Consider the following 18,069-nt stretch of genomic DNA (forward strand, 5'->3'; position numbering starts at 1 on the left):
ACTCTTTCCAAGACTCTCTTCCTGTCATATCCATCTTGCCCTCTTTTTCTCTCTCGTCTATCCATCATCGTTACCCCCTCCTGCGTCTGAAGCATATGGCGTCATGTGGGAGCCAACTTGAATAAAAATTTTATTTGCCATATAGCGCCGGACAAGAACAGGAGATGCCGGTTGAATCTGTTACTTTCCAGGGGATTCAGATTGATTTGTCACGAGAAGCTGAATTTCCAAGCTTTAGAAGACTGCAACAATATGAAATGATACCTAAAATAGTATTAGTTGTCATTATTTATCATTGCCTTGGCCAAGAAGCTTGAAAGTCTGGATCTAGTGAATTTAAACGTGGTTTCATAAGAGCAGTGTGTGGCCTTGTTTGAGGTATGTGCTCTACTGAGGAGCTCGTTGGTTAAAGTATTCTGGCTCTGCCACACAAAGCTCCCACACAAAACAAGTCTGACGTAATGTTTCAACTGAGACAATTAGTTGAGTAATTGATTGAAGTCACACCCATTCTGACAACCAGTTCTACACTGAAGACTTTTAGTTTTTCTAGTATAGAATAAACTACTCTCTACATCCTGCGATGACTTCATTCAAAATGTTTTCTCCGAACCCGACAAGCTCAGGTCGGGTTTAAGTACAAATTAATATTCATGTGTGTTTGCGGCTGTAGATCAGAGATAATTACGTGTCTGAATGAACCGGTTATTTTGGTTTACAACACACACGCACATATTCAGCTCTGAGATGAGTGCAATAATTACACTTAACAGGTAAGTAAGTTACCAGCAGTGAAGTGATACTGTTTTCCAAATAGCAGAGTATTTATTACAACAGTTGGACGACCGAGGCAATAAAGCCGGGTATACACATGGGAGAGGCCCCCGGTAATAATGTGTGTGTGACTGTGTTGCGTGTGTGTGTGTGTGTGTTTGTGTGTATGTGTGACAATTAGATCACATCATGCTGGCAGCGCTCGCACCGACACGTCTCTTTTCTTTTTGTCTCTGTGTTCGACTCGTGAACGTTTTACCTTCCATGTCTCGCACGTATTCACTGAACATAATGTGATCCACGTGTGAAGGTGATTTTTGTTGTTGTTGTTGTTGTTTTGAGCAGTAAATTGATTCAGGTCGTTTTGTGGGGCTGATGTGAACAAAACAACCAGACTGACACTTCCTGAAAAGGAGGATCGTTGTTTGGTTTTTCTAGATCAATTGGTGAATTGTTTTGTCAATAAAATGCCAGAAAATTAGAAAAATATAATATAATGATGTTATTTATTAAACCAAATATTCACATATGCATTCGTATCCTTAAAGTTTCTGTAAATGTTTTTTTATTTATTTAATATATTCATATTTATAGTAAACCCTGATAAATTGCTGAAAATGCCTTGTCTGGCTCTCTGACCTTTTCAGACATGCCAGGGGATAATCTATTCTCGATCACGCACTCACCGTCATGCTGTCAATCAAGCAGCTTGTCCCCATGGTAACTCCCACCTTACATGCATCCCATCCTTCACACCTGACAGCCACAATTACATAAAACGTGGTCACCATAACCACCAGGTGTCGTGTGCGATGAATAGTAACACAGTGCAGTCAGATTCCCCGTTTGAATCTCACGTCCTCCGGCCCAGAGGAAACGCATTCAGAGCGTCCGACTGTCAATCACGCACATTTATGTTTTCCAGAAAATGTCCCTGAAAACGTGACTTTTTATTTACTGCGGCTTTGAGGGCTTTGATATCACGGCACCATTTCAAGTTGATGCTTTTATACATTCATATCAAGGATTTAATTCACACAGTATTTTCCAGAGTTAGGTCTGTGCGGTGTGTGAGATGATGGTTTGAGCGAGTGGAGGAGAGGGAGAAGTAAAAAGCACCTCTCAGGCCTCTACTAGTCTGAAGAGAGCACTCCACCGACTAAACATTGCTCTCACACAACACTGTCGAAGCAGAGATAACATCTTTTTTATTCCGTGCAGTCGTCCCCGTTAAAACTGACCGTGGTGGCACTGGTTCAGGAAACACTCCTCTGGGTCATATCGGATGTTAAAGAGACAAACAACCTAGTGTATATGGTTGTTTGAGGGTTGTTTGTCTACAGTCAGTAACAACACACTCCCCAAGTGTTTCCCAATATTTACCTAGACTTTGGCAGCCTATCTTAATCTAACTTGTCCACCACGGTTTCATCATCATCCGAAATCTTTATTTACACATGTCAAATATTTCCAACTTACTATATTAGTAAATAAAGCAGTGCTGCTTTATTATAGAGCTCTGTGCAGCGATCTTTGTCTCACTGTTTCTCTCTCTCTATGTCACACCATCAGCAGCACTAGGAAAAATATGAATGGTTTGATGGACCGTAAAAACATCCATAAAGTTTTTAGGTACATTTTGTTATTGGCCCTTTTGTTTTATTTGGAGAGAGAGAGGCAGGATGAGAAAATAAGGGAATGAAATGCAGTAAATGCTCGGAGGCAGCTAAGAGTCAATATAAATCCTAACTATTTGGCCTTCAGGTCGTCCCCGAAACATCCATAAAGCTTTTACTGTCCTTTGCAGGGAGGTTAAATCGGTGTAGATAACATTTTATCTTTATGCATTTCCACAACAGGCATTCAGGACTCAGTGGGCAGACCTGAGCACAACACCTGCCCTATAATTCTGTCACCTGGGTGCACATGAGAGTATGCTTTGTTCATGTTCACTGGGAAATCACAATAATGAACCCTTATCACCCTTGTCTCTTATCTGGACAGCTACCGCCATTGATTGAATCAGATTCTATGGAAAGCACTGTCCACTTTACAGTCAGTCCAACACACTGCCAGTCTGGGCCTGTGTTAGTTAGTCATAATGTTAGGTGAACTACAGCATGTTGCCAGACTTCCTGAAAATCGGATACCTCTCAGCTGCAGAGGCCTGAAACTGGAAGACAGCAGATCTCATGGAAATAAACGAACAATGCTTTAAGTTCAATTTATACTTTCTGTCTGTGCTCGTCCACAATGGTCTGGAGGATGGACATTTCAGTACATTGGACTTCATGTGCACATTCACACTCGTATACTGCGTCCTATACACAGAGCTGTGTGCTGTCTGCCCTGCTGTTCACACCCATGTTTCTGTTTTGCAGTATACAGTGTAATTGCTTTCAGTCTGACTCTCGGCACTTAAGTACTCTGTCAGCGGCAAACCAAAAGCACTTAGTTCCTAATGAACACTCGAATCTTCAAACGTTAAGAGATGTATATTGTAATGGTTAAAAATGACGTAACATAAATTGTGCATTAGTTGTGGTCAGTTTTCTGAGACTGATTTATATACACTTTGTTCTCTATAGAGAATAAATTACACTGCTGTTGTAATGAAGGAACATGTCACTTTGTTTAAAAGTGTCGTTAACTGAGTCATGATGTGTTTTTATTAGATTTCGTTTAACAATGGAGCTCTATGACAGAGAGGAATAACATAAATTAAGCTTTGGACACACATTAAACACATTTTACTCTTGTCACAGGATTTGTTAATAATAACAACAGTGAAGATTGACAATGTTTGCCCTGAATACTTTTAGCCTGTTATGGTTGCCTTAATGTTAAGTTTGTTTGGATACAGCCAAAGCATACCTCATTGTTTTAGGTTTCATATTTCTAAACACGACTGTATCTGCCCCATTTAATATCATTCACCTCTGTTCTTATTCCCCTCAGTAACCTCCTTTTCAAAGTTGGTTATTATTTCTACAAGCCACAGACGGCTCTGTCCACAACCTGTCACTTTACATATCTGATCATTTTATTGGTGTATGCAGACGCAACACAACCAAAACCTGGAAACAAACACACACATATGCAGCCACATGCACACACACACAACACAGCGATCTATGTCAATATTTGCTCTCCTTTTGTTATCATTTATCTCCATTTACATTACGGCTTCTTTGCACAAGGCTGGTATTTTCCCAGGAGTAGGATGTTGGACAAACCGCACACAAACACACACACACCCATGGTCAATCACACACTCACTTTATGTGTTCTCTCCTTTCTTTGATGCCTTGTCAGCTATGTCTGTTTAATCTTACTTTCACCTCAACAATGGACACCTGCCTGCAGGCTCTTGGCTTTGTTAAAATCGTTTGCTAATCCCTGCTGAAAGGTGCTCCGCTGCTCCAACAACAGTTTGCAGTGTCTGAATAAAGTCAATGGAAACGATTGTGGCCTGGTTGAAAGTGTGTGCTCCTGTTGACTGGCCCACCACCAGGGCAGTTGGTGCGTTTGTGTCTGCTTCCAAGGTAACAATCAAAACAGCCTTTCATAATAAAAGTCAGCTCACAGTAATAGTCGGGGCCTGCAGCCTCGACACAGTTCAGTGAAAATGGTGGTTTGTTCACTGGTGGATAATCATTTCAAAAGAGAGCTGCCACAATATCAGGAGGGTTGTTTTCAGCATTTGTTCCAGGGATCGAGAACTAGGATCGTAAAAATAGTAATTTGCATTCTTTTGTCTAAATTAGACATTTTATTTTGAAGTTGGTATTTATTTAATCCAGTACTTATAGCAAGTTCTATTCATACAATTTATTCACAACTCATTTTACTACTCTCGTCTTTGCATATACAACATGCAGGACTGGTTCCACAAGTCCACTGGTTTGTTATTCACCTGGTCTCTGTGACGTGTGACATGTGATGCACTGGAGACAGATTGACGAATCGTTATGTCCAGTACATTAAAACCTTTCCAACAAGTGTTAAAAATCCCTTTTTAAAGCCAAAGTTGGACACAAGTCAACTTCAAATGTCTGAAAGTGTCTGAAATACGTTAAATACAGTGTTTGGCAACGAGTGGCGGTAGCAGGGTTATTTTTTCACAATGTTCATTTATGTTTACATTTAACAATAAAATATTAAAATTTTTATTTCTGTATTTTATTTATTTATTTCCTATATTATCTATATTTCATTCAATTTGTTTTCTTTTTATTTATAGTTATTTATAATAAAGTTGATGGTAAAATATCAAGCTTCAATCCCATTTCTGTTTCATTAGGGTTTGATAGCGACATCATAAGGATCGATTTATCATTTATCAGGTGCACAAATAGTTTTCTTTCACTGAATATTTCAAATTGCCTTTTATACGAGCACTTTTTTATTTAGTTAAAATATTCAGCACACTGTCTGAAATTGCTCACATGTTCTCAATTTTGTATAATATTGATTTGAAAGAGCAACAGGTTCGTGCTCTCGACTCTAACGCTGATAAGCTTTCAAAAGTACTTAATGGCGTGGTGACCTGGCCGAGTACTGATAAATCTAATTTACCTTTAATCTGGTTTTGTATTTGCGTGGCCACAGCGCTGTTATAGTTGAGACAACAGGAGGAATAAACTGGTCTCGCAGGATTGTAAGAAAACCTACGTGGCTGCTGTTTATACTTCAACGTGTTGTCCCTCCTGTTAAAACTTTCACACACGGGACCAGCTCTCTGCTCAGATCCATTATTTGAAGAGAACAATAAAACTAAGACCATTAGTTTGGGGTCAGTAGACAAAAATGATGAGATGACGATGCAACACTAATGCTCAGGATTTTCTCACTTTAAATTTGATGAAAATTGAAAAAAGTGATATTTTCCATACAATACCTTATGGAGGATATTTTCCCTCCTCTGACACTGGTGGTCTGTTCTAACAGTTTGGTCCAGAGGGAAATTTCCTCCATTGTTCTAGTTCTGTACTTGTTCTGAGAGTAATTTCCATTTTTCCAACAACCTAACATGCTAGACTTTAGTATATTATATTTAAAGATTACCTTTGTATAACCTTTATAAACCCTTCAACATCTTGAAATGATTATCAGCAATGTTATGTTATAAAACCATGGATGTATTTGTCATTTCACTAATAGATAATAACTTTCAAGAGTGGGAATAGTCCAAGAGTTACCTGACCAACATTTGAGGAACAAACTCATTCCAGCTCTGTCCTGTTTACTCCAGCATATCTCTTGATTATCCCATAACAACATGGCATAAACCATGTTGCAGTGCCAATGGGTCAGTGGTAAATCTGCAGTGTGCATGTGCATGTGTAGAAAATCATATATTCTCCAAGTGAACTTATTACAACAACTTTTATTAAGAGATCAGTTTAATATACAAACATTTTGGGTTTATTATTACAACCAGGAAACTAGCAATTGATACCTTTTTAAACATATATGCCTAAAAATGATCAATCAATGAACTTACATCTGCATCATCGGAGTGGGATCGTCTTGTAATTATTGTGTCATGTGAACACATTCATCACTTTTTTCTTACATCAGATCTTATCCAAGGAACCATAACATAATTAACATATCGGTTACCTGTCAATCTTCCATATTACTCTTGGCATGTGCTGCTCCGTACACGCCCTAATGTTTGCAACAAGGTCGCTGAGACAACCAGCTCAAATTAGAGTGTGTTTGAAAGAAGTGCAGCTGGTGTTTAAAGGGGGAGAAAACACACATTTCACAGACTATATGTGAAACTAAATGGGAAATATTTAGTATTTTATTTGATACATTTATTATTTGTCAAATGTATTTCTCTTTATTGACCTGAACTGTCTTATTTCAGGTAAATCGTTGTTTTACTGTTATACCTATCGACTAAATCAATTAAAATGCACTGATATTTAATATTTTGGCTTCCACGATTAAATGCCCTCAGTTTTTGAGATCATAAGAAGACCCCCCCCCCCCCCCCCCCCCCCCACCCGCCCCGACTTCTGTTGGTCAGAGTGACCTTTTCTAACTAAACGCTGCCAGGAGTGCTGGCTCGGACACACACACTCTTTACACAATGCTGTGCAGCAACGTGATGTTAAAAGTCTCTTGCAGCAGGTCTGCTAAGGTCTGTTTAAGCTCCATTTAATGGCTCAACTCAACACACCCAGGGCGCCCCCCACACACACACACACACACACACACTGACTTAAAACTGTGCCTTAAACACGCAGAATGTAATGCAGAACAGAGAACGTTACGAAATGAGGGGAAGGAAAGATCCACAGTGTGACACCACGGTTTGGTTGAGCCACTCTGACACACACGCACACACACACACGCACACGCACGCACACTGCAGTGCTGCTGTCTTTCATCCCGAGTTTGAAATCCGAAAAGCATGCAAGAACCCTGACTCAGCAAATCCTGTTGTCATAATCATCAGTTTAACTTGAGCTGCGGCGAATTTCACAATGTAAATACACGACTTGTGTTCAGAGCAAATGCTGAGACGAGATGACAGAGAGCGGCCGCGGGGTCACAGCAGATGAATATTGTATGACAGCATTTTGTAGATGAGCCGCGCTCGAGAGACGGAAATAAAAGGAGCCATTTTCTACACTTGGGGAAAAGCTGCGCACTCAGGAAGGTCAGCTGCAAAGGTCGACACAGCCGCAGTACAAGTGATAGAAGCTGTTTGATTTTTTTTTTTTTTTTTGTTGCATTATGGTCGTCTGAGCTGGAATCATCAGGAAGAGCAGGTTCATCTAAAGGTTTTTTTGTCCTAAAACATGTAAAATGATGCTTTAGGAACATTGAAAAGTACACATTGTGTCCACTAGAGACACTCTAATACCATTTGTAGCTTTCGAAAGATGATTCCAAAGAGCTGGACTCTACTTATCGGCCAATAGTGAGAACTGTAAATAACTTGTTAAGTATCGTAACAGCTGTATGCCGCTCACCCTGTATAGAGTTTATCATTGCTATCATTGTTGTATGGCCTGTTGCTAGTGTTATAATTAGCAACACTAGTCCGTCCCTGGAAAACTGTAGTCTTGCGTACGTTAGCCCACATGTCATTTGTTTTTTTACTGGTGGGACTTTCCAGCGTGAAATATTGCCAAACTGATTTAGCTGGCTCTGGCTAATGCTACACTACCAGAAAGCATTTTTGACTTTGGTGATCCCTGACTTTTCCCGTAACTCCACAATGATGTTGATAGATTTTATTTATTCGTTTAGTTTAATTAGGATAAATTGATGAAATTGGACACATTGGTTTTCCCACCAGGATGAATTGTAGTTTCTGTGGTGATCTCACAGCCACGGCCCACGAGCCACATCTGCAGACTCTTGTCTTGCTCCTTTCTTTGCTTCTAATCTTCTGTCCGTTATGGCTGAGTTGTGGCGGTGCACACGGTCGTCTCCGGGCTCCGTTAAATCACAGCCGGTGTCTGTCTCTCTGTCACTGCAGAGGATCAATGACTGGAGTCGCTGGTGTACAGGGTGAGGAGGTTTGAGGATTTCAGTGTTGGGTGATACCTTTTTAAATCAAAAACTACATCAGTGGAGTCATCAATTACTCAGAGGCAGATTGGATGTGTTCTATTTCTCATTTAGTGTTGTTACTCAGCTGTCACTGCCTTTACTGCTATGACTCCAGATTCTAGACATTAACAACTCACATCTTTTTGATGAAAAGGAAAACAAGACATTGCAGTTTAACTGAAGTTAGTCGACCATGGGATTAATTACTGGAACGTAATTGGCAGCACTGTGATGCCCTTGTTAACTCTGTCACCTCGCACCTTTAAGGTTCTTAGTTCGAACCTACCGACCAACCAGGGTCTCTCTTTGTTTGTAGGTTTCCTCCAGGCTCCCCAGGTTCCTCCCTGTCCAAAGTCATGCAGCTTAGATTCATTTGAGACCCTTAATTGACCGAAGGTGTGAATGTGAGCAGGGGTGGTGGTTTTGTCCCTATACGTCATCCCTGTGATGGACTGGCCACCTGTCCAAGGAGTATCCCACCTCTAACCTCAGCTGGGATTGGCACCAGCCAGAAAGTTGCGACCCAGGCTACACTCTATTAGTGACGCCTTTACTTCAGGTGGAGCACGAGCAGCTGCAAAGTCTCCATTCGTGCTGTGAATATCTTCCTTCTCTGCTGCGTCTGAGCTTCTTGTTCTCATTATAATCTCCTGTCGTGTCTGTCCATGAAAAATAGCTGTGAATAAAAGAAGTACCAGGTGTTAACATACTGCCTCAAGTATCATATATTCGGGTTTTGTGCCCATCAGTGGTTTTCATCACCGCTGTCGTCAGTGTAACACTGTCCTCATCCTCCATTACTCCTCATCACGTTCACATCATTATGCTGTTGGCTCCGAGTCGGCCACATGAGCCTGAGCTCCGGCCCACTGACACCAGCCTGACCTCTGAGCAGAGCGAGGCATCCGACTGGAGTCACTTGTTGATGGAGGCAGCAGTGACGGGACCGGACAGAACAAGAGATCATATCAAATCAGTGTCAGAAACTCACCTCCTTCGTTCTTATAATTTTTTTTTGGGACGCCTCCATCTGTCGGTGTGTCTCTGTCTCTTCATCTCTCACTTACTGTCTCATTGGGTCTCTGTGCTCGGTGATGCAGGGCAGGTCAGGTCAGTGTGATTCAGGGCTGTAAGCCGGAGGAGGATTGGATCTATTTTTAGGCGTCTGCTCGTGGGCCACACTGACCAGAAGTCTCTGTCTGTTTTTCTTTCTGTCGGCTCGTCGGTTTCTGTCGCTCTGTCTCTCATTTATCTCGTATCAGCTGCTCTTCCTTTCATCCCGTCTAACCCTCAGATGGAGAGACATTGCCTCCCAGCTCCCAGTGTTTAACAAGCTCGGCTACATGTTGCAGTAAACTCCTCGAGAGGCGCTCACATACTCGTGTCTTGTTTCTTTCAGATCTGTTTTTTCTTTTTAAGGTTGAGGTCAAACACTAAATTGGTCCATGTCCCTGTTGTTGCAAACACAGATTTCAAGAATGAGCAGAAACACGATATCTCAAGAACGCTGTGAGGGAATTTCTTCAAAATCGGTAGAAGCGTTCAGTTGGATGCATGGTTTTTGTAGGTCAAAGTTCACAATGACCTCACACACCCCTTTGTTTGCCTCGTCAATGTGGTGTCTAAAGAACGCTTCAAGAGAATCCTTTCAATTTTTGCACAAATGTTCACTTAGACCTAAAATGTACTTTATTAGAATTGGATGGTCAAAGGTCAAGGTCACAATGGCCTCTTCTACACGACAGTTCAAGTCTGCCTCAAATTTTGACCTCAAAGATCATTTTATTAGATTTCAGTGGTCAAAGGTCACAGTGACCTCATTATTTTAAATGCAATATGTCCGGGACACTCGGGACTAAAACTGCAGGGCGGTAATTCTTCTAAATGATAATCGTGCTAATCTCAGGAAATTTAGCCAATTCAAGCTTTGTTTTGATCTTAAACTTAACAAACGTTATATGATGATGCGTCATATATATTGTGTTGATGTCAGTAACCTGGGTGGTGTCATGGAGAAGCTGCTCGTTGTGTCTACTCAGCGACTCGTCTTGCTAATATCCAGCTCTGCTGAGGCTGCAGGTTGCCAAGTTTGTTCCAATCAGATGACGAAGAGAACATGGCAACCGTGATCTTTGTCGACTCAGGCTGCTCTGACGGCCCCTGAGGAGAAGAGACACTTTAACCCCTGTAATAAGGGGCCGATAAAATTCACGATCATCTGCAAATCGTGAAATGTTTTCTTCTCCCAAGAGTGAGTCGCCATGTTTGTTAGCAGCTACATGCACTCAGTTTATCATCGTTTTTTTGGCTGTGGTTGGACTTGATGTTTTCCCCCATGTTCAGTTTGTCTTGTGTTGTCTAATTGTTTCCCTGTAGGCAGAAGGTAATTTATATACATGGGGGAGGGGGTATGGATTGTTTCCCAAACAGTGGATGTGTGCTGTACGAAGCCATCCATCCCTCCGTCAGTCCTTCCATCCATCCTTCCATCCTTCCATCCATCCATCCATCCGCTGCTCCAGTCTGCTCAGAGTCGGCTGTCGGCCATCATTCAGTCCAATTGGGCTAAGTGCTGTGTGACTCTATGATATCAGATCATCTCTCTGGAAAGCTCTAAAAGGTGTTTGTGTGCGTTTGTGTTAAAGGCAGGACATGGGTTCGACTGTTTCAGCCCACCACAGTGATCATGTTATGTAACATGGCAAAATTAGACTATTTGCACTTTTATTTCTCTTTTAATGGTTATACTGTATTTACTTGTAGTCTGAGTGGGTCACTTCTCTGTTTTAGATTCAAAACATAGTTGGTTTGCTTTGGGATTTAGAGCGAGACTAACGCACCCTGTAGCCACACTCACAGCTTCCTACAGTTTTTATTCTTCTGTCGACTCCTCACCTGAGATAAAGTCATTACAAGAGACATTTCAAATTTGTGTTTATATCGTTGCTGTTGGAAAAAAATGTGTTTTGAAAACTCTGTAAACAAGAAAGGTGAGTAGCTGTTATCATTGAGTGAGCACTTTATTAGGTACACGTAGACAAAACTTCTATTGCATCAGTCCGACGCTCATCATAGGTGTCATGTAGTTTTTGTTGAAACGGTTCTCAAGAGGTGTTGATTCAACTTCATAGAGATTTTGTAATGTGTAGTTTGTGGGCTGTCAAACTTTATTGCCTTATATAGAGAGATGTTTGTTTCGCCTGCCTTCATTGATACAAAAGCTGAAGGTCTGAAAAGCTAGTTTCAAAGCTTGTCTGAAAACTAACCCCTAGTTGTAGAACTAGTTAGCACTGTGGTTAAAACTGTCCTGAGTTGCCTGCATCATTTATTGTTTGATATCAACTAGTGAACAAGTGAATTTTTTAATAAACATTACTACATTTTCACCAATTTCCCAGGAAATAATTCATGAATCCTGATGAATAAAATCAGACATATTTAGGGAACTGATGTGTATGATTGTGAGAAATTCAGTAGATAATAAACTGTTTATACGTGTCTTCGATAGTTTTAGAACTATCTCCAAATGAACATGATTGATGGTGTGGATGCAGTTTGTAGTTTCCTTTTGGTTTTGTTGTTATGTTTGTTCCAGCTCAGTGTAAACCCTGTTGTTAAGCTTTATGTTTTCATGACCTTTTTTAATTGTGTGTACATTCTGAGCTCCTAAAATACGATTGGGGAATCCTGCCACTATATTAATCTGATATTTGAAATGTTCAGGCTTCATGCTTTGACCTTTCTGATGGTTTTATTGGAGGCTACTCGACTGCAGGCCCACATTGTTGTACGGGATTAAATATCCGTTACCACAACAGTGAGACTCCCAACATTTGTCCAGTTTGAAAACAGTTGCACATTGAAGAGCCTCTTGTTTCTATGAAGAGCCGGCAGTTACCTTCTGTGTTTGACACTGATCAGCTTCTGTCGAGCTGCGGTCACTCTCCTGTGTTTCTATTCGTTTTTCTATACAATTAGTCCTTTTTGAATCCTGCACTTATTCTCTCATCTTTCTATTGAAACTCCTCAGTCAGCTTCTAGTGTTTTTAAAGCAGCCTGCTGCCAAAACTGTCTGCCATCCCAAGCATAATAAAGCCGGCGTCCCAGGCCAGCTTTGAAAAAAAAAAAAAAAGAAATAGTCCTATTTTTGCTGGCAGATCCAACTTCTAAGAATAAAAGCAGCCAAAATAGTCCATGTTTGGCTCTGAGAAGAAGGTTTAGGAATGTCTCGCTGCTTTGATTCCTCATCCTGAACACACTGGTCAGATTAGAGCTTGTGTTTCGTCTGTGAGGTCTGAACAAAAGCACGGATATTGAACTGAACAGCGCCGGCCTGCATGAGCACGTTTGTGTTGCGGACACATGCAGGATAAAAGCTGCAGCTGATTGGCTTAGCACCGCGGGTCAGAGGTTTGAGGTCAAAGTCGGGATCATGTTTCCTCCCTTCGTGTGTTTTCCTGCAGGAGCTTGTCGGTGTCGAAGACGACAGAGGATTCAAAGGAACTTTACAGATATGTGATGTTACAGTGAAATGTGAGGGGTTTTCTCAGCATCTAGAAAAACATAAATGAATGTAAGCTGACCACCGAGACTTTGGGTTCACGTTCATTTAACTGTCAAACGTTTTTAAATGCATTGTATGCACACAACACCGCAAATGACATAATTACATTGTAGTCATGGCATGGATTTTCCATTGCCTTTTAAAGGCCCCTCAGTGTTTGCTGCAGAGGAAGGAAGTATTTCCTATCCACTTTTCCTGCCCGTGTTTTTCCAGTGAAGCCTTCTCTATCCTCAGGGCTCCTCCATCCTCTTATGTGGCTTCATTTATTGCACACAAGTCGATTAGTTTCCTTTTCAGTGGCGTCAAAGTCTGGGATTTCTGGTTTTGTACTTACTGTACAACCCCCGAGTGACCAGCACCGCTAAAGCTGAGGATACGATGTGTTGACTGACATTTCGCTCTAAAGTTCGTGTCGATGTTTCGTGTAGCTCTCGTTGATGCCGCTGACTCACGGGGGTTAAACCTGGTCACCAAACATACTTTCTCTTGACAGGTTTAAACACGACTCCTTTCTTCTCTTTTCATCTCCTGTTTTCTCCGTGCAGCTCCATCTCTCACTTCCAAAGAGTGATTCAAGTAGAATGTAAATCAGTGTTTGTTTCTCTCTGCTACTGCTGTGAGAATAGATCCCAGGATTAGATAATTACTCCTGCAAAGATATTCTGGCTTTTCTTTGCTCCTTTCCATCTTGGATTACATTTCTGCTGTTTTGAAAAATGTATGTGTCACCTGTGATTCACTCATATCTTGTGTTTTAATCAGACGGGGGGGGTGCAACAAGGATCACTGTTTACTTTGCAGGACATGTATCCTACAGACAACTTTTATTTTTCACATTTTGAGCTTTGAAGTGGTCGTCCTTTATATAATTTGCATCTCTGTACTGTACAGTAGAAAAACACTGCCGGCAATAAAACATTTAAACAAAGTAGTATCCATTAATCTGTCCAACACTTTCCATACTGAGCAAAACTCTCTGAGATTACTATGACAACGATATACACCAGGAGTTGTTGATACTTAACAAGTGAATAAATAAATGACAAAGAAAATGATCAAATACTCACATTTAAGAAGCTGAAACCTGCAAATCTTTTGATATTTTTGCTCGACAAATGAATAATCATCAATATTGTTGGCTCAATAATTTTCTTTTAATCAACTAATGGATTGATCAGTTCATTAGTGCATCTCTAACGGGCATTTCCCACACTTCATTTCCATATTCTGACATTTTCTGGACAATTAGAAATGATTGCAGTTGCACCACTAAGGTTCTTGATCATCTAGACACCGTGACACTGCCCAAAGCCGTCGCTGGGGCCGTGGATTAGGGATAGGCAGACACAGACACACACACACAGACACACACACCCCCACACCCACAAAAGCATCCCATCTGTCCCCTGTGACCAGCAGCTGGTGGGTGGCAGGAGAGTCCAGTGTAAACTTGACCCCTAACACCCTTTAACAGGAGATGCCATCCACTGTATCTATCTGCTATAACAGTCCTACTACCAATCTGTCCTAAATATGCAGCTACACACACACACACACACACACACACACACACACACACACACACACACACACACACACACACACACACACACACATCCTCCCGTCGCCATTACAATCATTAACTGGACACTGATTATATTAAGGCTGGACCCACAAGACTAATTTCACTAAGTGCAAAAAAGCTTGTGCTCGAGGTTGTGTGTGTTTGTTTGTTTGTGTGTGTGTGTGTGTGTGTGTGTACAGTGTAAAGCTGTTTGTCTATTTGTTCAAGCTCATCCTAGTCGACAGCCTCTGGCCCCCTAGCTTGTCTGGTTAGCTGTGTTTTACCTTCACGACATTCCCGCCGCTGCTGAAACTGTTCTGCCGTCCCCTCCGGTTGCTAACGCTGTAATGTTGGTTGTAAAATGGCAGATTTAGATGAAAACCTTTTGTTCTGAGCGGAGTAGGAGGAGCGGGAGAGACGGGGAATAAAGTGTGTCTGCGTGTTTGTGTGTTTTAGCCACGCAGTTAAAAGACATTTTTTAATCAGTCTTAATCAGTCACAGGGCGCTTTTGAAATCCTCCCAAACAAGATATCAAGCTGTAATATCTGCAGAAATCTTTACTTTGGAAAAACTAAACAAACGATTCATAATTTATGAGCACTTGAATATTTAACATGTGTTTAAAGGTTATGTAGAAAAATCTGTTTTCAAAATGCCATGTTGAAAAAATGATACTGAACAACATGAGATTAAAGTCAGATTCAGTGACTGTTTCACTGCCCTTATTGTTGTGTGATTTTGTGTGTTGCCTTCTGAGTTTAAAATGAGTTTTTCCCGCTGGATGAAAACAAAGAACTATAATTGCTTCTCTGCCTGGTGTGGATGTGTCGTCACTGATTCACCGCTCTGCTCTTCTCTCTCCTCAGATCACCAGAAGTTGGACCGAGAGGCGAGAATCTGCCGTCTGCTGAAACATCCAAATATAGGTGAGGCTCGTTTGGGAGTCCACGGACTAAAGGATCAGAGCAACAGCTGGGGACAGATGTTTGGAACTGTCACTTCCACAGTTCGGGTTTCAGTCGGACAGAAGGACTCGGTCACAGATGTGTCAAACTTTGTGTTTTGTTGGAACTGGTTTTACTTCCTCAGTGTTTGTAGTCCCACATACATCACTGCTGCATGTGTGAAAAATAACAATAATTGCATCTAGAATGACAGGAAGTCGTATATGTCCACCAAGACCCAACAGTCCCCTCATTAAACCACATTCACATCCAGTAGATCCTGAAAAAATTCCCTGGATTTGCCTCTTTGTCCGTATCTGCCTCAAAATGTAATGGTTTCTTTACCTGCTCCTTTTTCTAAGATCTTGGTTCATGAAACTCCAAAACATGAAACCTAGTAGGAGGATAGAGCTGCATAAAAAGTACTTTAAAAACCCAAAAAAACATGTTGTTTTACAGCTGCAGTCTCTGAGACTCCAAATACACATGAAAAATGTCATTAATATGTGTGACGAAGCCCCCATGACCCTTTATTCATGTGTGTGTTGAATGATTTTTAATGTTTATTATCTTTCATTGTACTGAATCTAAAACACACAGACACGATGCACGTATTTTTAGATCCAGGGTGACTTTGAAAGGATTTTAATTATTCAATATTTTCCATTGTGGCTAAAAAGAAGCTGCTTCAGCGAGACATTTCTATCTCTTGAAAAAGAAATCGTCTCTGTATTGAATTCATGACGTGTAATTAGTTTTGATTATATCTGATTCTTCTTGTTGCTGCTGATTTGGTGAATTCTTCTGTTATTATTGTCATTTATTATGATTGCTGTTATTATTGTCCCTTCAGAATAGATTTTAGTTTTGTTCTGATGTGTTTTTATTTCAATCATCTGGTTTAATGTTGATGTGGAGGTTTTCAAATAAAGCAAAACTACAAGCGAATGCATTATAGCTCAAAGTGGTGATAAAGCACAACAATTATCACCACTGCTGCCCTCCACACACTCGTATATAGTTATTATACTTTTATTATTATTTTTATTATAAATATATAAAGAAAATTGTTTCCATTTAGACTTTAATTAACATGATAAAATTTGTATTAACCCAAAAACTCTGTCCCTGTGTGTTTCTCTGTCTGTAGTACGACTCCATGACAGCATCTCAGAGGAAGGCTTCCATTACCTCGTCTTTGACCTGTGAGTTAATCACATTAACACAGTTGCACACACACATGCACACACTCCCACATAGTCACACACACACACACACACGCCACATACACGGGTCATTCCAGGATGAATTGCTTCACCTAAGCAACAAGTAAATCTAAATTATTTTTCAGTTTTTATATTTTCCATAACGGTCTCTGTGTGCAGCAGCACAGAACATCAACTTTCCCACTGAGCTGAAGGAAAGGAGTCGTTTTTTTTCTTACATGTGACGTGAAGGTCACTTCGCTGTCGTCATGTTTAACCCACAAATAAAAATGATTGGAACTGTCGGGAGGGACAAGTTGTCTTTTTCATACAATGAATGGCTTTAGGAAACTAGAATGTGGCTCAGTAGAGAACACACCTCCACCAACAGTCCACTTATAATCCACATTTAAATTCACATTTCTGATTTTGTTTCATTATGATCCGTCTCTTTTGTCCTTGTGTCTGTGTGCAGTGTCACTGGAGGAGAGCTGTTTGAGGACATTGTTGCGAGGGAGTATTACAGCGAGGCCGATGCCAGGTACAGTTTCTCCTCTCGCTCACATGTTTATTGTATATTTTCCGTGTTTTATCCTTTTTGCTGTCCACCAGAATTCAAACGTCCGGCTGTCAGAGCAGAGCTGAAAGCACAAAATGTACTTTGTGCTTCAGCAGCAGAAGAAATGCTTGCTCAGTTCTCTGAGCTTGTTACACAGTCGACACTTTCTCTTTGACCACGTGGCTCCGGTTTTTAAATTTAATTTCATTAATAAATAATGACCAAGCTGTCCTCAGTCTGGAAACCTTATTTTGAGTGTGTTGTTGGAAGTTGCAGTTCGTTTTTAGAACTGGAGCACATTACCTGAATGCAGGTTAAAACATAAAGTACTTTACTCATAAACAATCAGAATAAAATAATAATAATGTATAATCAAGATGTCATTTAAGAAGTGAGATGATGAATGACGTGACATCACAATCATGAGGAAGTATTGGCTGGACTGACAAAGTCCCAAAGTAAAGAAAACCTGACAGATTATGAGATGTCTTCTTTAGAGCCTCTACTGAAACAAGACAGGTCTGGTTGGTGTGGAGACATTTAACTTTACAAAAAGACCTTAAAGCAAACCTGACGTGCTCACAAACTAAAACCGAAGACGAGGCATCTTCAAGCAGTCGGTAACACTAATCTGTGGCAGACATAAGTTAAATTAAAACTATTCGATCATGACGATGCTAAAGAGAGTAAAGACAGGAGCACGCTTTTTGATGAGCACTTTTAGTAGCTGCAGAAACCGGATAGGGGGATAAAATGGGCTTAGTAGTGAAATGCTGGAATGACTCAGGGTAGAGGAGAATAAAGTGTGGAGTCCAGATTTAGTCCTAATTTGGACACAACGCCAGCGGCTTTTTCTGTTGAGTCTGTCTGACAGCGAGAG

At 40.8% G+C, this 18,069-nt stretch overlaps 1 protein-coding gene across 39 annotated transcripts in view; it reads left to right on the forward strand.

Moving 5' to 3' along the window:
• The window catches only part of camk2g2 (calcium/calmodulin-dependent protein kinase (CaM kinase) II gamma 2), a 50,921-nt gene that overhangs the window by 6,952 nt on the left and 25,900 nt on the right, over positions 1–18,069 (forward strand). For all 39 annotated transcript variants that reach the window (XM_034608628.1, XM_034608649.1, XM_034608612.1 and 36 more), the window contains exons 3-5: positions 15,348–15,407; positions 16,576–16,630; positions 17,106–17,171. In XM_034608628.1, the coding sequence (XP_034464519.1) occupies positions 15,348–15,407; positions 16,576–16,630; positions 17,106–17,171 (181 nt within the window). The remainder of the gene's footprint in view (positions 1–15,347; positions 15,408–16,575; positions 16,631–17,105; positions 17,172–18,069) is intronic.

Source organism: Hippoglossus hippoglossus, chromosome 15, assembly GCF_009819705.1.
Source record: "Hippoglossus hippoglossus isolate fHipHip1 chromosome 15, fHipHip1.pri, whole genome shotgun sequence".
NCBI lineage: Eukaryota > Metazoa > Chordata > Actinopteri > Pleuronectiformes > Pleuronectidae > Hippoglossus > Hippoglossus hippoglossus.